Here is a 20,836-nt window from a genome sequence, read left to right on the forward strand (position 1 = left end):
AGGCACTTTGGAGAATAGCTTGACTCCCTCTTCTTTGGGGCAACCCCTGGGATATTGGAACGCTGCTATCATGTCCCCCCTCGTCCTTCTCTTCGTTAAACTAGACATATCCAATTCCAGCAACCGTTCCTTGTATGTTTTAGCCTCCAGTCCCCTGATCATCTTCGTTGCTCTTCTCTGTACTCTTTCTAATATTTTCAATATTTCCATTTAATACCGACCTAAAATCTTAGAGACCCCGTTAAGAGCGTCCTCTTCCCAATCACGGCGTATGACTTATTTATGGCTCTTCGTGAATTCATCAGAGTCCGGTGATGGGCTTGAACACTTGACTTGAGTCCCTAATTCCAGGCTCTCCGACGCCACCTGAATGCTCGTCTGGGGAATCCATGCCGGACCAGAAAGACTCATCTACGTATGCATGAACATGCCTGAAGCGTGTGAAGTGTTATTCGGAGCCTTGCTCTCCGCCTCGCCCTGAGACAAGTTGAAGATCGAAGGCGAGGTCTGGAGAGCTTTAAAATCGCTCCCCCAGGAAATGTATCCTTGGGAAATTATTAAGTTTAAAAAAGAAAAAGTAATTTCGTTCATTTTGCATTAATTGCAAAAGAGGGATCAACTGATCTCCTTGAGTCCAAGGGGTACTGTAGCTTCAACCGGATGGCTGGGTCTCACAGCGGATGTTATGAGATTTTTGTCCAAGCACCTCAATTCATTCGTTTGATTTCCAAAATACAGGGGGTCCTCGCATTACAGCAGTTCATTTAGTGACCGTTTGGGGTTACAACAGCATTGGGGAAAAGGGACTCAGTCACCCAGTCAGCTTTCATTCCTATGGTGGGACTAGAACTCACCGTCTCCTGGTGATTGGCCCAAAGTCACCCAGACAGCTTTCATTCCTATGGTGGGACTAGAACTCACCATCTCCTGGTGATTGGCCCAAAGTTACCCATCTGGCTTTCATGCCTAAGGTAGGACTAGAATTCACCATCTCCTAGCGACTGGCCAAAAGTCAACCAGTCAGTTTTCATGCCTAAAGCGGGACTAGAACTCACAGTCTTCTAGCGATGGGCCCGAAGTGACCCAATTTACTTCCATGCCTAAAGTGAGACTGGAACTCACTCACTCCTGCTGATTGGCCCAAAGTCACCCAACAGGTTTTCATGCCTAAAGCAGAACTAGAACTCACCGTCTCCTGCTTTTTTGGCTACCAGACCAAATTGACTCTCTTACATTTCTAAATTTGTCCTTTCTAAAATGAAAAAAAATATATGCCAGAACCGGCAATTCCTCCCAAATCCCAGTTGTCGAGTACTTTCTGAGTGCGATGTGCTACCGAGCGTGTAATATCACTTTGTGTCAGAACAAAAGTGTCAGCTGAAATGTTCTTTAGGATCAGAGGAGTGCATGTCGTGAGGTTAAAACATTCCCCCAACTGTAAGATACAGACAGCTTTAAAAAGAGGAAGGAAAAAGACACCTTTGTTTGTAAGCTCTACTGTTTCTGCCGCGGCAGCGGATCGTGAAAAGGTATTTTGCGCGTGGGAGACCTTTAACCGTTTAATACCCTTTTTCAAAACTGGAAAGTCTCAGGAGGAAATCACAAACAAAGCCCACAGGATTTTATTTTCATTTCGTTTCATTTCATTTCCCCAATCCATGAGACGTCTTTCATCCACTGTGAGAATTCGACAATCTTACAAAAGGGATATGCAAAACGATAAGGAACGGCTGCTGGAATTGGGGATGTCTAGTTTAACGAAGAGAAGGATGAGGGGGGGACATGATAGCAGTCTTCCAATATCTCAGGGGCTGCCCCAAAGAGGAAGGAGTCAAGCTATTCTCCAAAGCGCCTGAAGGCAGGACAAGAAGCAAGGGATGGAAACTGATCAAGGAGAGAAGCAACCTAGAACTAAGGAGAAATTTCCTGACAGTGAGAACAATTAACCAGTGGAACCACCTGCCTCCAGAAGCGGTGAATGCTCCAACACTGGAAGTCTTTAAGAAGAGACTGGACAGCCATTTGTCTGAAATGGGATAGGGTTTCCTGCCTGAGCAGGGGGTTGGACTAGATGACCTCCAAAGTCCCTTCCAACTTTATTATTATTATTATTGCGACATAACAACCTCGCTTGGAACAGTTTACTGAAATCTCAGCAAAGCTTGAAAGATCTGTAATGTCTCAGTGGAAATAAAAGGGCATTTAAATTAAATACCTAAGTTAAATAAACATAGGAAGAATGGTTGCAGGAATTGGGTAGGTCTAGTTTAATGGAAAAAAGGAGTAGAGGTGATATAATAGTAATCTTCCAATATTTGAGGGGCTGCCACAGAGAAGAGGGGGAGTGTGTCAACCTATTTTCCAAGGCACCAGAAGGCAAGACGACAAACAACGGACGGAAACTCATCAAGGAGGGAAGCAACCTAGAATGAAGGAGAAATTTTTTTGACAGTGAGAACAATTAACCAGTGGAACTACCTGCCTCCAGAAGAGGTGAATGCTCCAACACTGGAGGTTTTTAAGAAGAGACTGGACAGCCATTTGTCTGAAATGGCATAGGGTTTCCTGCCTGAGCAGGGGGGTTGGACTAGATGACCTCCAAGGTCCCTTCCAACTCTGTTATTCTAAACCTCTGGACCTAGAAGCAACCTAGAACTAAGGAGAAACTTCCTGAGAGTGAGAACAGTTAACCAGTGGAACTACCTGCCTCCAGAAGCGGTGAATGCTCCAACACGGGAAGTTTTTAAGAAGAGACTGGACAGCCATTTGTCCGAAATGGTATAGGGTTTCCTGCCTGAGCAGGGGGGTTGGACTAGATGACCTCCAAGGTCCCTTCCAACTTTATTATTATTATTATTATTATCACCATCGCACAGTCAGCCAGATGTTCAGACTGGATTTGGCATTTTGCCTACCAATCGAGTCCTTACCAAGGACCTGGGATAGGCAGACGTGGATGTTGTTGTTATTATTATTATTATTATTATTAATATGCCTTTCTTTTGCATCTTAGGGTCCCTTGGGGACATCCAAGCTGAAGCTATCCTATTCAACTATAGAAAAGTTAGCCAAGAATGTACTTTCTAAGAATGAATTCTCATTACAAACGAAAGAAACATTTAAACACATTTTCTGCAGGCTTTGCCTTCAAAAACAGTTTCGAAATTTAGGCTTAGAAAACAAACGGCAAATAACTTCTTTGACTGTATGTAGTCTATTAGCAAACTAACAATAGCAAAAACAGCTTTTGTCTTTCTTAACTTGAGGCTTTTTTCTAAATACATAAACACAGTGCTTCCATCTGCATTTGGCGGCTTATCTGTGAAGCTCGACAAATAAAACAAATCAGAGTTTGCATTTCTTGGGCAAGAAGGGTATGTAAGAATATCATTTGTTTAATGTACAAAATATACACAAAAGCTCAAGGAATCAAGAAACACAGTAGCAGGTAGCCTTTCGCTTATGACAGTTCTCCACCTGTGGGTCGGGACCCCATTTGGGGTCGAACGACCATTTCACGGGGTCGCCAAACAACGCAGTCCGCCATTTTTTTCCCCCTTTTCCTTAGCTGTGCTACTCCCTTTTATTCTATTGGCTTTTGAAAGCCAATAGAATAGACTCTCTTGAATAGAGTCTAATTCGATTGGCTTTCAAAAGCCAATAGGAATTGTCCAGGCTGTCTCTGCCCTGCTGAGCCCGCCAAAAGTCCCATTCTGCAAACGGTGCTGCACCAGTTGAGTAGTCCTCGACTTACGACCGGTTGAGTAGTCCTCGACTTATGACCGGTTGGGGGTCGCGGCATTAAAAAGGTTGAGAACCACTGGCTTATGACCACAACCTGAGCCCAACTTTTCTGTTATTAAACCATGCAGCTGTTGAGTTTTGCCCCACTTAACGACTTTTCTCACCACGGTTGCGAAGGGAATCGTGGCAGATGTTCAGTTAACGCAACACGGTTGCAAAGTGAATCAGGCTTTCCCCCATTGGTTTTGCTTGTCAGAAGGTTGCAAAAGGGGATCGCGGGAGCTGTAACCGTCATAAGTACATGTCAGTTGCCGAGCATTCTGAATTTGGATCACGTGACCATCGATAGTGTAAAAAAAAAAAACCGGTTGTAAGTCACTTCCTCCCCCCCCCCGCCGTTGAAGCTTATGACAGTCGCTCAAGGGTTGTAAGTCAAGGACTGCCTGTACTACATTGGTAGCACACACTGCACATTTACACACAGTTGCAATGTTTTTAAGTGATAATAAAAAGAGTTTGGGAAAGACAAGCCAATCGCCTCTTGAAGCTCTCCTGGTCCTGATCGAACTGTAATCAGTTCCAAGACGGAAGAGAGCCATAAATAAATGCTAAATAAATAAAATGATCCAATAAAGGACAGGCAACAGCTTTCGAGTTACAGCAAGACAGACACTGCAGGGAAATGAGCGATATATCACATTTAAGCACCAAACACATAAATAATTACATAGGTGGCTGGCCAGCTCCTGCTTCTCCTTCTCTGGAGACAGACATAAATCAGATCAATTCAACACCGGCTGAAATAAACATGGGCTGCTCCCTTTAAAAATAGCTACAAGAGTTCCTGTCTTTATTATCTCCATTTTTTTCTAGCTATAGTCAGCGATGGAAGGAAACTGAACAAAGAGAGAAGCAACCCAGAACTAAGGAGAAATTTTCTGACAGTTAGAACAATTAACCGGTGGAACAATCTGCCTCCAGAAGCAGTGAATGCTCCAACACTGGAGGTTTTTAAGAAGAGACTGGACAGCCATTTGTCCGAAATGGTATAGGGTTTCCTGCCAGAGCAGCGGGTTGGACTAGATGATCTCCAAGGTCCCTTCCAACTTTATTGTTGTTGTTGTTGTTATGAGCCGAGGTGGCGCAGCAGTTAGAGTGCAGTACTGCAGGCCACTTTAGCTGACTGTGTTCAGCAGGTCAGCGGTTCAAATCTCACCGGCTCAAGGTTGACTCAGCCTTCCATCCTTCCGGGGTAGGTAAAATGAGGACCCAGATTGTTGGGGGCAATGTAAATATATATATACATTGCTTACTGGTGTACACTGCTTAGAGAGTGCTTGTACTTAAAGCGGTATATAAGACTCATAAATAAATAAATAAATTATTATTATTATAAAATATTTCTTAATAGCTCATTGGTACGGACAGTAAAGTATCCTAGATTATGTTCTAATACAATTGACTAGCTGTGTGATAGGAACTCAGAATCTACCATAACACAGTGTTAGGCTGCATTAACAGAGGGATAGAATCAAGATCTGGTGAAGTGTTAATACCACTTTACAAGGCCTTGGTAAGGCCACACCTGGAATGCTGCATCCAGTTTTGGTCACCACGACGTAAAAAAGATGCTGAGACTCTAGAAAGAGTGCGGAGAAGAGCAACAAAGATGATTAGGGGACTGGAGGCTGAAACATACAAAGAACGGTTGCTGGAATTGGGTATGTCTAGTTTAATGAAGAGAAGGACGAGGTGGGAACGTGATAGCAGTCTTCCAGTATCTCAGGGGCTGCCCCAAAGAAGAGGGAGTCAAGCTATTCTCCAAAGCGCCTGAAGGCAGGACAAGAAGCAACGGATGGAAACTAATCAAGGAGAGAAGCAACCTAGAACTAAGGAGAAACTTCCTGACAGTGAGAACGATCAACCAGTGGAACGAGTTGCCTCCAAATGTTGTGGATGCTCCAACACTGGAAGGGTTTAAGAAGAGACTGAACAGCCATTTGTCTGAATGGTATAGGGCAGTGATGGCGAACCTATGGCACGTGTGCCAGAGGCAGCACTCAGAGTCCTCTCCGTGGGCCATGCCCCAGAGATGGCAACCGTCCCTCTTCAACCAGCCACCTGCTAATTTCCTGAGATCCCATGTGGCCGGATGCATCCCAGCATGGCTGGTTTCCCTCCCCCCTGTCCCATCCCTCCTGGCTTTGCATGCTCTCCTTTTCCCGGGCACGACCCACTGCATCGCCTCCTCAGCTGTCCAACGGCCGTCCAGCTCAGAGGTGACTTCCCTGAACTGCTGGCGGCGGGCTGTAGAACCCCAGAGTGCGCCGGTCGAGGGGCCGGCAGGCTGTGGCTGATGACGGACACTGTCGGCCCCCATGCGCCTGCTGGCCTCTGTGTGCGGGGGCCGATAGTGTCAGGCAGCAGTCGCCCCAGCCTGCCTCGCCTTGCCCTGCGACAATGGCACCCCTGCCCTGCCTTGCCTTGCCTCGTCTCACCCCATAGGACGAACCTCTTGCCCACTGCCCCACCTGCCTGAGACCCCCTGGATCTCCCCCAACTCTGTCCGGCCCCCACAAGAGTCCCTGCCCACGAGCCACAGCGAGGTGACCATGTCCACCTTGGCCACACACACCCAGTCTGCCATGACCACCACAGCCACGCCCACCCAGTGGGCCACGCCCACCCGGCACACAGCGATAAATAAGTGGGTTTTGGGTTACAGTTTGGGCACGTGGTCTCTAAAAGGGTCGCCATCTCTGGTATAGGGTTTCCTGCTTGAGCAGGGGGCTGGACTGGATGCCCTCCCAGATCCCTTCCAGCTCTCTTCTGATCCTGATTCTGAAGAAAGGAAAGAGGGAATGAAGAATGGCTACAACCCAGACAGCACACTCAAAGATAGACATTTGAAAAGACCCAATGGGTTTCCCTCTGCATGCTTAAAACATATCTTCCTTATCTTCCATGAATAACATTTGGAAGAAGTCGTGTAGTCCCATCCCTAGGATGAAGTCATGAAATCAGTGTCGGAATAATAATGTTGTTTTCCTTACTTAAGAGAGTATGCGCGAAGCCAGGCAGACATCAGAGGTGACCCTATTTTATCCTCTGGATTAATATTTTTCAATCTTGTTCACTTTTTAAGATATGTGGGCATCAGCTCCCAGAGTTGCCCACATAGCACGCTGGCTGGGGAATTCTGGGAGTTGAAGTCCACGTACCTTCAAGTTGCTAAGCACCTAACCAAAGAGAGAAGCAACCTGGAACGAAGGAGAAACTTCCTGACGGTGAGAACAATTAACCGGCAGAACCACCTGCCTCCAGAAGCGGTGAATACTCCCACACTGGAAGTTTTTAAGAAGAGACTGGACAGCCAGTGGTCTGAAATGGTGTAGGGTTTCCTGCCTGAGCAGGGGGTTGGACTAGATGACTTTACAAGGCCTTGGTAAGGCCACACCTGGAATCCTGCATCCAGTTTTGGTCACCACGATGTAAAAAAGATGCTGAGGCTCTAGAAAGTGTGCAGAGAAGAGCAACAAAGATGATTAGGGGACTGGAGGTTAAAACACATAAGGATCGGTTGCTGGAATTGCGTAGGTCTAATTTAATGAAGAGAAGGACGAGGGGTGACGTGATAGCAGTCTTCCAATATCTCAGGGGCTGCCCCCAAAAAGAGGGAGTCAAGCTATTCTCCAAAGCACCTGAAGGCAGGACAAGAAGCAATGGATGGAAACTAATCAAGGAGAGAAGCAACCTAGAATTAAGGAGAAACTTCCTGACAGTTAGAACAATTACCTGCCTCCAAAAGCGGTGAGTGCTCCAACACTGGAAGTTTTTAGGAAGAGACTGGACAGCCATTTGTCTGAAATGCTAGAGGGTTTCCTGCCATAGCAGGGGGTTGGACTAGATGACCTCCAAGGTCCCTTCCAACTCTATTATTATTGATCATCGTACAGTCAGCCAGATGTTCAGACTGGATTTGGCATTTTGTCTACCTATCGAGTCCTTACCCAGGACCTGGGATAGGCAGATGTGGATGTTTGATGGTATTACAGATATCGTCGCAGGATGGAAGCAGTTCCTAATAAGGCTGCCTTTTGCACTTGACTAATAGCGAATTTGTCAATGCCAATGGTGTTCAAGTGGTGCTCCAGTTGTTTTGGGATTGCACCCAAGGAGCCTATGACTATTGGTACTACCCTTGCTTGCTTTTGCCGCAGTCTTTCTATTTATGTTTGTAGGTCTTTGTATTTTGTTATCTTCTCCAGTTCTTTCTTTTCTATTCTGCTATCTCCAGGCACTGCCACGTCCACTATCCAGACTTTTTTGTCTTTCTTATCGACAATTGTTAAGTCTGGGGTGTTATGTTGCAGGTGCTTGTCTGTTGAATTCTGAAGTCCCAGAGCAGTTTAATTTTATCATTTTCTATGACTTTCTCTATTTTATGATCCCACCAGTTTTTGCTTACAGGCAAATGATATTTTTTGCAGATCTTCCAATGCACCATTGTGGCTACTTTGTCATGTCGCTGCTTGTAATCAGTCTGTGCAATCTTCTTGCAACAGCTTACCAAGTGGTCCACTGTTTCTTCAGCTTCTTTGCATAGGCGGCACTTACTGTCTGTTGCTGTCTTCTCAATTTTGACTTTGTATGCATTTGTCCTTAAGGCTTGGTCTTGTGCAGCCAGAATTAGTCCCTCGGTCTCTTTCTTCAATTTTCCTGCTCTTAGCCATTGCCAGGTTTTATTATTATCTGCTTTCCCAGCTATTTTTTTCATGTATTGGCCATGTAGTGCTTTGTCTTCCCATGCCTCTATTCTGTTCTTCATTTGGTCTTTCTTGTAGGCCAGTTTGGTCTCTCCAGTAGTTAGTAAGCCTTCCTGATATACTAATTTCAGTGCATCTTCATCATTGTTCTTCAGATATTTTTCCAAAGCCATTTTTTCTTCTTCAACCATCTGATGTACTTGTAGCATTCCACGCCCACCTATTTGCCTTGGTAGATAAAGTCTATCAATGTCACTGCGTGGATGAAGGGCATGATTCATTGTCATTATTTTCTGGTCTGCCTATCCATTGCTTTTAGTTCTGCTTGAGTCCAGTCCACTATTCCAGCTGTGTATCTAATGACTGGGATTGCCCAGGTGTTGATTGCCTTTATGGTATTTCCTCCATTGAGTTTGGACTTTAAGATCTTCACTCTCTTGATGTATTCACTTCTAATCTTTTTCTTGACTTCAGTGTGCTTGATGTTGTCAGCTTGAAGGATACCCAAGTGTTTGTAGTAATCTTCCTCATCCAGACTCTTAATGTCATTTTTGTGGGGCATCTTGATTCCTTCAGTTTTCACGATTTTTCCTTGTTTGATAGTAAGTGTGGCACATTTGTCCAAGCCAAACTCCATTGCAATATCTTGGCTATATATACGGACAGTGTTGAGCAGTGATTCTATTTCAGATTATGTTTTTCCATACAGCTTCAGATCATCCATATAAAGGAGGTGGGATAGTCTGGCAGATGTTTTTGATGTTTGATAACCATGTCCTGAGTTATTCAGTATTGTTGACACAGGAAACAGTGCAATAACAAATAGTAATGGTGATAATAAATCTCCTTGAAATATTCCTCTCTTGATATTAACCTCTGCCAGTCTCTCACCATTGATTTGCAACTGTGTCTTCCATTGTACCATTGATCTTTGCACAAATTTTCTGATGTTTCTACTGACTCCTGTTATTTCTAGGCACTTAATTATCCAGTCATGTGGCAGAGAGTCAAATGCTTTTTTGTAGTCAATCCATGCCACATTCAGGTTGGTCTTCCTTTTCTTGCAGTTTTCCAAGATCATTTTGTCTATTAGCAGTTGATCTGTTGTTGTTGTTGTTATTATTATTATTATTATTAATTCTGTTATTCTGTTCCATTATTCTGTTATTCTGTTAAGGTATCAGACTTGGCAAGCGAGACAAGTCAATTATTTCAATTTTTCAGTTGAATATTTGAATATTCTGTTCCCTGCGACGCTGTTTTCCAACCCCGTAGTAGTGAGATCTTCGTGCTGGCTCACTAAATGAATGGTTGTAAATCGAGGACTACCTGTATTCCACAGGCAAGGCCTTAAAAAAAAGTTAAAATCATGTATATATATAAATACGAACCAACTGTCAAGCGTTCGAATGTAAATCATGTGTCCAATGGGGATGCAGCCAACGGTCGTAAGTGTGAAAAAACGGTCGTTAAGTCAATTTTTTGGGCCTAAACGAAGGGTTGCTATTAGTCGAGCTAACGAGCAAAGGATAATACCGGAGGCGGTCAAGCCCGTGACGCCGACGCCAAGGAAGCCGAGGGCAGGCACTAACCGTTTAATGCAACAGAAGGTCTCAGATAATGGGATTCTCCAGATTAAACAGGAAAAGATGAAGTTATTGATTAAGTATATTAAAGGAAGCCAAGGCGGGATGGCATGGCAAAGGGAGGGGGGGGGAATTCTCCGCTGGTGCCTCTCCTGCTTCCAAACCCCTTCCCATCCCTGCAATGAAATTAGCAAAACAAAATGCAGACAGGATCAGAAAATTGGATTAGAGGCAATAATGCTAATAAAAACCACGGCTGGGTGCGCCCAGGCTCTCTTGGGCCGCCTGCTCCAAAGCGCTCCTTCCACCTTCCGCCTTTGAACGCAAGGCATGTTCTTGGCTCCTTTAGGAGGGAATGAATATAAATAGGAGCTTTCTCCATTCCCCACATATTTTACAGGGGCGGGGGGGGGGTTGGGGTGGAAAGGGTCCTTCTAAAGAAACAGAGCAGCAAACACAAAGGGGTAAAGGCCAACAGCCCAGGCCGTTGGCCACTCTGGACATCTCCAAACTGAGGTTGGCCGAGAGAGAATTTCAGCCCGCTAAAAAGAATGCTCCTTTTTTTGTTGCGAGGTGTGAGACTTCCTTCTTTTTGTTTTATTTAAGTATATCCTAACTTTAGTTTTATCAATAATTCAAGGCAGCCAACATACCTAATACGTCTTCCTTCTAGGAAGGAAGGAAGGAAGGAAGGAAGGAAGGAAGGAAGGAAGGAAGGAAGGAAGGAAGGAAGGAAGGAAGGAAGGAAGGAAGGGAGGAAGGGAGGGGGGGGAGAGGGGGAGAGAGGGAGAGGAGGGAGAGAGGGAAGGAGGAAGGAAGGAAGGAAGGAAGGAAGGAAGGAAGGAAGGAAGGAAGGAAGGAAGGAAGGAAGGAACAGAGGGAGGGAGGGAGAGAGGGAGGGAGGAGAGTGGGAGGAGGGAGAGAGGGAAGGAGGAAGGAAGGAAGGAAGGAAGGAAGGAGAGCAGGAATGAGTGTGAGGGAGGGAGGGAAGGAAGGAAGGAGAGCAGGAGTGAGTGAGAGTGTGAGGGAGGAGGGAAGGGAGGGAGGGAAGGGAGGAAGGAAGGAAGGAAGGAAGGAAGGAAGGAGAGCAGGAGTGAGTGAGAGTGTGAGGGAAGGAGGAGGGAGGGAGGGAAGGAAGGAAGGAAGGAAAGAGAGCAGGAGTGAGTGAGAGTGTGAGGGAGGGAGGGAGGGAAGGAAGGAAGGAGAGCAGGAGTGAGTGAGGGAGGGAGGGAGGGAAGGAAGGAAGGAGAGCAGGAGTGAGAGAGAGGGAAGGAAGGAAGGAGAGCAGGAGGGAGGGAGGGAGGGAGGAAGGAAAGAAGGAAGGAAGGAAGGAAGGAAGGTAGGTAGGTAGGTAGGTAGGTAGGTAGGTGACTGGCCCAAAGTCACCAGCCAGTTTTCACGCCTAAGACAAAACTAGAACTCACAGTCTCCTGGTGATTGGCCCAAAAATCACAAAGCCAGTTTTCGTGCCCAGGTTGAGATCAGACCAGTTGTCTTTCACGTCTAAGGCAGGACTAGAATTCACATTCTCCCAGTTTCTAGCCTGGTGCCTTCACCACTAGGCCAAACTGGTTATACGAGTCCCTTTATTGGTCTCATAGCATTGATTCTTTGGACTCCTAACACACATTAGTAGTCTTACATAGTAACGCGGTACACATTATCCAAGTTCCCTTGTCCCCTTCTTTTCATTCCTAAGGAAATTACGTATCCTTTGGTTGCTGTTTTGACCCCTGGACCAGCAGCCTGCCCATAATCCTGTCGGGACAGCTTCTTTCAAGGTTCTCCTCCAAAACAGAGAAGAAGGCGTCAGCTCCTGAAGCTCATTTTCCACAAAGCTACTCTCCTTTAGCGTGATGGCCTCCAAAATAAGAAAAAAAAAATACCAAAGGCCTAAATTATATTCGCTGAAGTCCCTGCGCAGTTGTTGGTCTCCTCCTGACCCCAATCCTTGACCCCTTTCTTTTTACGTGCAAATGTATACAGCCATCCCTTCACCCAAGGCCCGGCCACCCCATCTCTCTTCTTCCCTTCGATCCAGGCCTCAGATCCGATACTAAATCTAGTCATCGCTGCTAATGGGTAACGTAACTCTTATTTATTAATAAGCCCCCTGTGATGAAGGTCAGGTATTTATCAAGGCCAGAACACCAGATTAAAATAGGCGACCCCCCCCCAGTCAACATCAGCTCCCCTTCGGCTTTCCTCAAGACTAGACATTTATTGCCATTGATTGAAGAAGACCGAACCGTGTTCGTGGGAAGAGTTAGGTCGTGGGAAGAGTTAGGGCGAGGGTCTTCGGCCCGGCGTTTTAAATCAAAGGTATGCGCACTCTCACTCGACTCAGGTGACAAATTTAGAGAAGAACGAAGCCTCGATGGATCCTTGAGATTGCCACACAACACGGGCGGAGGCAGACAAGCACATGCATCCAGAGCGGGCAGATAAACCACGGAAGAAAAAATGTCCCTCTAAGGATTCCGATATGAATGATTAATTAAAGAAAAATTAAATAAAAATAAAAAATGTGGTTTTGTTTTTTTTTTAAAAAAACCCTTATTCTATTTTTTTTTTTAACTCTCAAAGTTGTAATTTGCATGTACCGTTTTATATTTTGATATTTTATTGTAGACAGACCAGACTCTCTTTCAAGGAGATAAATGGTTCGGAAATATGTGTGTGTGTGTGTGTGTATAGACGATAAATGAAAGAGGAGAGATGAGATGAGATGAGATGAGATGAGATGAGATAGATAGATAGATAGATAGATAGATAGATAGATAGACAGACAGACAGTATGAGATGAGATGAGATGAGATAGATAGATAGATAGATAGATAGATAGATAGATAGATAGATAGATAGATAGATAGATAGATAGATAGATAGATGTTTTATATTTTGATATTTTATTATAGACAAACCAGAGCCTCTTTCAAGGAGATAAATGGTTCAGAAATATGTGTGTGTATATAGATGATAAATGAAACAGCAGAGATGAGATAGATAGATGGATAGATAGATAGATAGATAGATAGACAGACAGTATGATAGATAGGTGATAGATAGGTGATAGAGGGAGGGAGGGAGGGAGGGAGGGAGGGAGGGAGGGAGGGAGGTAGATAGATAGATAGATAGATAGATAGATAGATAGATAGATAGATAGATAGATAGATAGATGTTTTATATTTTGATATTTTATTGTAGACAAACCAGTCCCTCTTTCAAGGAGATAAATGGTTCAGAAATATGTGTGTGTATATATAGATGATAAATGAAAGAGGAGAGATGAGATAGATAGATAGATAGATAGATAGATAGATAGATAGATAGATAGACAGACAGACAGACAGACAGACAGACAGACAAACGACATTTGGGGACGGAAATGAGTGGGAGATCAGGCGGCATTCAAGGTGGGCTGGACGTAGATCTCTTACGAGCACGCAGGGATTCGTGATTTATGACATATTTGACTCCTCCCTTGGACTCAGCCTTTTTCTTCCAATGTGGTGAAGAGCCAAGGTGGCGCAACAGTTAGAGTGCAGTACTGCAGGCCACTTTAGCTGACTGTGTTCAGCAGGTCAGCGGTTCAAATCTCACCGGCTCAAGGTTGACTCAGCCTTCCATCCTTCCGAGGTAGGTAAAATGAGGACCCAGATTGTTGGGGGCAATGTAAATATATATATACATTGCTTACTGGTGTACACCGCTTAGAGAGTGCTTGCACTTAAAGCGGTATGTAAGTCTCATAAATAAATAAATAAATAAAATATAAAGAAAGGCTGCTGGAATTGGGTCTGTCTAGTTTAACGAAGAGAAGGACGAGGGGTGACATGATATTGGCAGTCTTCCAATCTCTCAGGGGCTGTCCCAAAGAAGAGGCAGTCAAGCTATTCCCCAAAGGACCTGAAGGCGGGACAAGAAGCAACGGACGGAAACTCATCAAGGAGAGAAGAAACCTAGAGAACTAAGGGAGAAAAATTAACCAGTGGAACAGCTTGCCACCAGAGGTTGTGGGTGCTCCAACACTGGAAGTTTTTAAGAAGAGCCATTTGTCTGAAATTTTATAGGGTCTCCTGCCTGAGCAGGGGGTTGGACTAGAACAGTGGTTTTTAACCGGGGCGATTTCGTTTTTCAGGGGGGCAAAGGAACGAAAAGGGGGCGATATGGGGGCAATGGAGCGAGAAGTTTTGGGGACACTTTTGAGACTTTTTCGTACAGTGAATGGCTGTATATCTGTCGTACAAAAGCATCAGATCGCTGGCTATTAGTGGATTGAATTGTGTTTTCAAATGGTCCTCCAGCTCGCTTCAGTACATATGTGAATACGCATCGCTTATCTTCATGCACGTTGCACAGCAGCCTCTACCCATACAGTGGCGCGCCATTAGCCAGAATATGGGAGAGATGGGGAAAAAGACTGGAAATAAATTATTTGCATCGATACGTCCTGAGGACAATTTTAAAGAAAACCCCAAAAAAGTGTTTGCATAAATTGAAGAATTATTTCCTATGTTGTGATTGAGGGATTAGGTTGGGGGAGGGGAGGGCGATGACAACGTCCTCATTGGCTCAAGGGGGCGATTCGTTCAAAAAGGTTAAGAACCGCTGGACTAGATGACCTCCAAGGTCCCTTCCAACTCTGCTATTCTTATTGAATAACCCAACTTATTTGTCAGCACCGGCATGACACTTGCTAGCAGGATACACCCTCGTCTTGTACCCGAGTGGCGAATAGGGCAGCCTTCAAAATCATTGTTCCTGAAACACTGACACGGAACATCCTGCTGATAACATGGAAAGCTCACTTCTGCACACGTTAGGCGGGTTCCTGACAGACAGCTGCCAAACCGCATTTTTCTTCATCCAGCTCCACACAAGTGCCAGCCGCTTCTTCGCTCCGGCTTCTGGGGAAAAAAAAGGTTTTTCCTTCCTTCCATTGAATAAGTCTTCCCAAAATGAATCACTGCACATTAGAAGCAGCTGGAGTGTTTTCTGAGTGATAATGAAACCTGTAACAAGCCATCTTCAGACGTCTTGGCCAAACAATGAGGGAATTAAAATTTCAATTTAAATGCAGAGGTTGGAAACACGCTTCAGTGGCAAAATTAACTTCAATTAATGTGAGTGGAATGCCAAGGACGGACCGCCGAAATGCGCCGGCAAAGGTCTAATTTCAACAGCACCTATCGCAAAGCTACAGACAACAATATTTATCAGTTCTCCCATTTCTCCGGAAACAGATCGCTGCCTTCCTGGAATCCTTTGGGGGGGGGGGCTTTCGATAAGCCAACGGTTGTTTGCCTTGAGGACAAAGGACAGGGAGATCACCAAAAAAAAAAAAAAAACGCATTGTGCAGCCCTGACAGTTTAATAATTATTTTAGACAGATGAGACAAATGAAAAACAATAGAGTCAGCCAGAAGCAGGGACCCTAGTAATGGCTTCATTCTGCTATGAAGCCAGAAAGAGGCTTAAGAAGGTTGAACTTAAAGAGCTGCCTTCTAGATCGTCTATAACGGGAAGGGTTTTAAAAAGAGAGGAGATGGCAGACTCCAAAGGGATTTTCCTGCACGGAAAGGACTCGGAATAAATCTTTTGGGAGGTTTTAATAAAGGGGAATCTTTGTAGCGCGGGGTTGAAAATGACGTGTCTTGGATGCTTTCTGAGCTGGGTGGTTTTCTTGCAGACGTTTCATGACCCAACTAGGGAGTATCATCAGTGCTAGAAGGGAGTGGGGTTGGTGGAGAGGAGGAGGAGGAGGAGGAGGAGGAGGAGGAGGAGGAGGAGGAGGAGGAGGAGGAGGAGGAGGAGGAGGAGGAAGAGGAAGATGATGACGACAGTGGGGTCCTTGGTGCTCTCTGAACTTGGTGGTTTTCTTGCAGACGTTTCATGACCCAACTAGGGGGCATCATCAGTGCTAGAAGGGAGTGGGGTTTGTGAAGAGGAGGAGGAGGAGGAGGAGGAGGAGGAGGGGGAGGAGGAGGAGGAGGAATATGGGCTTGGTGCTCTCTGAGCTTGGTTCTTTTCTTGCGGACGTAAGAAAAGGTAACTAGGTAACATCATCAGTGCTAGAAGGAAGTGGGGCTTGTTGGTGGGAGGAGGAAGAGGAGGAGGGGGAAGAATGTGGGGTTGGTGCTGTCTGAGCTTGGTTCTTGCAGACATTTCTTGACCCAACTAGGTAACATCATCAGTGCTAGAAGGACCCCACAGTCCTTCCCCTTCTCCTTCTGCTCCTCTCCACAAACCTTACTCCCTTCTAACACTGATGATGCTACCTAGCTGGGTCATGAAACATCTGCAAGGAAACCACCAAACTCAGAGAGCACCAAGGAACCCACAGTTCTTCTACAGTCGTCGTTTTCCTCCTCCTCCTCTTCCTCCTCCTCCTCCTCCCTCACTCCCTTCTAGCACTGATGATGTTCCCTAGTTGGGTCATGAAATGTCTGCAAGCAAAACCACCAAGCTCAGAGAGCATCAAGGACCCCACAGTCTTTTTCCTCGTCCTCCACATCTTCCCCCTCCTCCTCCCCCCCTTCCTATTCCGCCTCCTCCTCCTCTCCACAAGCCCCACTCCCTTCTAATACTGATGATGTTACCTAGTTGGGTCATGAAATGTCTGCACAAAAACCACCAAGCTCAGAGAGCATCCAGGATCTCACAGTTCTCCTCCTCCTCCTCCTCCTCCTCCTCCTCCTCCTCCTCTTCCTCCTCCTCCTGTCCACAAACCCCCCTCCCTTCCAACATGTATGTATGAGAGAACTTTGAGACCCAGGCAGAAAGCTACAGGAGAGCAGTACTAAGACGAGGCAGATGTATCCATCCATTGCCCCAAAACGAAAATGAAGAAAGAAATAACACCCTGTGCAGAAAAGGCTATGAAAAGGGAAGCTTCCCAAGCTGTTAAAGAAAAAAGAAAAAAAGACGCTAAGAAGGCAGACGAGACAGCCGAAGGGTTCCTGGGTGGGGTGGGGGTGGGGGGGTAAAGAAATGAAGTGTTGGGAGAGAAAAGGAACAGACACCAAACATGGAAACAAGACAGGAGGGGACAGGAATGGGAGGTTAACGACAGGAGGTCAAAGTCATCGGCGCTTTCAAAGCCTCCAAAGAGGTTAATAGAGTGGAGGGTTTTTTGGTTTTTTTGTTTTTTAAAAAAAGGGAGTGAGTGACAGAAGAGCGCCAAAGAGACAGGCAGAGAGGACAATGCAGTTGGCCAGCCGACGGCAGAAGGTAATTACTCTCCAGTCCTGATAGCGGATCTCGTGGACGGGGAATGTGACAGCTGTCTCTCAAGGGTGGGCGGGCGCCTCTTACCAGCATGTCCGTGGCCATCAGGTAGTGCTTGCTGCCCATGTATTGCTGCAGCTTCTGCGGCACCTGCTTGATGTTCTCGATCTCGTCCAGCAGGTTCAAGACGTGCTTGTGCTCGATCCCCTCGATCCACAGCTTGCGCAGCTCGTCCCGCTTGCAGTGCAGCAGCATTTTGCAGGAGAGCAGGTTCTCCTTGACCTGCGGGGTGGGGGGAGGGGGGGAGAACACAAAGTGGTTGAGGGGCTGCCACAAAGAAGGGAGGGGGGCTCCATTTATTCTCCAAAGCGCCTGAAGGCAGGACAAGAAGCAGCGGATGGAAACTAACCAAGGAGAGAAGCGACCTGGAAGTAAGGAGAAATTAACGATTAACCAGGGGAACAACCTGCCTCCAGAAGTTGTGGATGCTCCATCACTGGAGGTTTTTAATAAGAGATTGGACAGCCATTTGTCTGAAATGCTAGAGGGTTTCCTGCCATAGCAGGGGGTTGGAGTAGTTGACCTCCAAGGTCCCTTCCAACTCTATTATTATGGATCATCGCACAGTCAGCCAGATGTTCAGACTGGATTTGGCATTTTGTCTACCTATCGAGTCCTTACCCAGGACCTGGGATAGGCAGATGTGGATGTTTGATGGTATTACAGATATCGTCGCAGGATGGATGCAGTTCCTAGTAAGGCCGCCTTTTGCAATTGACTAATAGCGAATTTGTCAATGCCGATGATGGTGTTCAAGTGGTGCTCCAGTTGTTTTGGGATTGCACCCAAGTAGCCTATTACTATTGGTACTACCCTTGCTTGCTTTTGCCACAGTCTTTGTATTTCTATTTGTAGGTCTCTGTATTTTGTGATCTTCTCCAGTTCTTTCTTGTCTATTCTGCTGTCTCCAGGCACTGCCACGTCCACCATCCAGAATTATTATTATTATTATTGATCATTGCACAGTCAGCCAGATGTTCAGACCAAATTTGGCATTTTGTCTACCTATCGAGTCCTTACCCAGGACCTGGGATAGGCAGATGTGGATGTTTGATGGTATTACAGGTATCGTCGCAGGATGGAAGCAGTTCCTAATAAGGTCGCCTTTTGCAATTGACTAATAGCGAATTTGTTTATTATTATTATTATTATTATTATTATTATTATTATTATTATTATATTACCTCCAAGGTAATATAAAGGAGTCCTACGACCAAATTTCCAATGATAAGCAAGACAATGGTTAAGTGAGCGTGGCCCCATTTTACGAATAGAGCTGGAAGGGACCTTGGAGGTCTTCTAGTCCAACCCCTTGCTCAAGCAGGAGACCCCCCCTATACAATTTCAGACAGATGGCTGTCCAGTCTCTCCTTGAAAACCTCCAGTGTGGAAGCATCCACAACTTCTGTCTGTCTGTCTGTCTGTCTATCTATCTATTTTCAATCAATTTAATCAGAATGGAGCTGGAAGGGACCTTGGAGGTCTTCCAGTCCAACCCTATGCTCAGGCAGGAAATCCTTTTCCCATTCCAGACAAGTGGCTGTCCGGTCTCTTCATTAAAAAAAAAAACCCAGTGTGGGAGCATCCCTAACTTTGGGAGGCGAATCGTTCCCCTGTTAGGAAATTTCTCCTTGGTTCTAGGACTTTGCTTCTCTCCTTGATTAGTTTAGGATCTCCAATGATAAAGGGGGAAACACTGAACCATCAGCCAGCAGAGTCAGTTGAACGATAGCGCTGCTGAAGGAAAGGAGCATGAATCCTAAAAAAAAAAAAAAAAAAATCAATTTCATAGCAATGAGCTCGTGAGTCCAAACCAGAAAGGATGAGACTAAAAACCAAGAAGTGGGACCCAGCTATAAGTAACTCCAAATCTATTCCGTGCCTGGAAACACCTCTAATGTAGTTTAAAAACAACACAATGCACAAGGTAGTAATGGCTTTTCTCGCTGTTGTTTTGGTCTCGGAATACAAATTGCCTGTTTTCCTCTACTCTCCCTTTTTAAAACAGCAGAACCGCAGACAGGGAACACACCTCCCCGGTGAGGTTGTTATCCCCGGCGAAACATAAAAAGCTTGAAATGCAAATCCAGAGATGTTTAATATTCAAAAAGGTGGTTGTTGGGGGTTTTTTTTCACAAAAGAAGAAGAAGAAGAAGAAGAAGAAGAAGAAGAAGAGGAGGAGGAGGAGGAGGAGGAGGGGAGGGGGGAGAAGGAGGAGGAGGAGGAGGAGGAAGAAGAAGAAGAAGGAGAAGGGGAGGAGGATAGAAGGGAGGAGGAGGAGGAGGAGGAGGAGGAGGAAGAGAAGAAGGAGAAAAAACAACCGATAGAAGAAGAAGGAGGAGGAGGAGGAGGAGGAGGAGGAGAAGAGAAGAGAGAAGAAGAAGAGAAGAAGAAGAAGAAGAAAGAAGAGGAGGAGGAGGAGGAGGAGGAGGAAGGAGGAGGAGGAGGAGGAGGAAGAGGAAGAAGAAGAAGAAGGAGGAGGAGGAGGAGGAGGAGAAGGCGAAAAAACAACCGATAGAAGAAGGAGAAGGAGGAGGAGGAGGAGGAGGAGGAGGAGGAGGAGGAGAAGAAGAAGAAGAAGAAGAAGAAGAAGAAGAAGAAGAAGAAGAAGAAGAAGAAGAAGAAGAAGAAGAAGAAGAAGAAGAAGAAGAAGAAGAAGAAACAACCGATCTTGTACAGTTCCGTGTTGCTGCTGTGAATGCTGGCAAAACACTGAAAGATAGGGAAAAACAAAACTCCAGAGGCTTCCCTTACCTGTGACAAGATCCAAAAATTATTACACAGTATTACAGTCGTTCCAGAGCCCAGAAAAATAATGCTGCCCCACAAGACCTACGGAACAGCTTTTGAGATGGTGGGAAATTTAGGAGGCGCTTCGTTATATATTTATTACATTGAGTCGCTACGGGCAATAGTGAGATAGGTGGTGTATCAATTTAATTAATATTAATTAATGCTATTTGGGGGGGGGACAGTATGTCTAGTTTAATGAAGAGAAGGACGAGGGAGGACATGATAGCAGCCTTCCAATCTCTCAGGGGCTGCCCCAAAGAAGAGGGAGTCAAGCTATTCTCCAAAGCACCAGAAGGCAGGACAAGAAGCAACGGGTGGAAACTCATCAAGGAGAGAAGCAACCTAGAACTGAGGAGAAACTTCCTGACAGTGAGAACAATTAATCAGTGGAACAATCTGCCTCCCGAAGCGGTGAATGCTCCAACACTGGAAGTTTTTAAGAAGGGACTAGATAGCCATTTGTCTGAAATGGTATAGGGTTTCCTGTCTGAGCAGGGGGTTGGACTAGATGACCCCCAAGGTCTCTTCCAGCTCTGTTATTCTGTTGTTCTATTAGGGAGAGAAGCAGCCTAAAACTAAGGAGAAACTTCCTGACAGTTAGAACAATTAACCAGTGGAACAACCTGCCTCCAGAAGTAGTGGATTCTCCAACACTGG

The 20,836-nt window shown here is 45.5% G+C and overlaps 1 protein-coding gene across 4 annotated transcripts in view; it reads right to left on the minus strand.

Annotated features, from left to right (window-relative positions):
• The window catches only part of EXOC4 (exocyst complex component 4), a 281,528-nt gene that overhangs the window by 225,133 nt on the left and 35,559 nt on the right, over positions 1 to 20,836 (minus strand). For 3 of the 4 annotated variants that reach the window (XM_039324738.1, XM_039324737.1, XM_039324740.1), the window contains one exon: positions 17,414 to 17,608. The exons of the other annotated variant lie outside the window; for it this stretch is intronic. In XM_039324738.1, the coding sequence (XP_039180672.1) occupies positions 17,414 to 17,608 (195 nt within the window). The remainder of the gene's footprint in view (positions 1 to 17,413; positions 17,609 to 20,836) is intronic. 4 annotated transcript variants of the gene reach the window in all.

This window comes from Crotalus tigris, unplaced genomic scaffold (genome assembly GCF_016545835.1).
Source record: "Crotalus tigris isolate CLP2741 ecotype Arizona unplaced genomic scaffold, ASM1654583v1 scf7180000024308.805542, whole genome shotgun sequence".
NCBI classification, from domain to species: domain Eukaryota; kingdom Metazoa; phylum Chordata; class Lepidosauria; order Squamata; family Viperidae; genus Crotalus; species Crotalus tigris.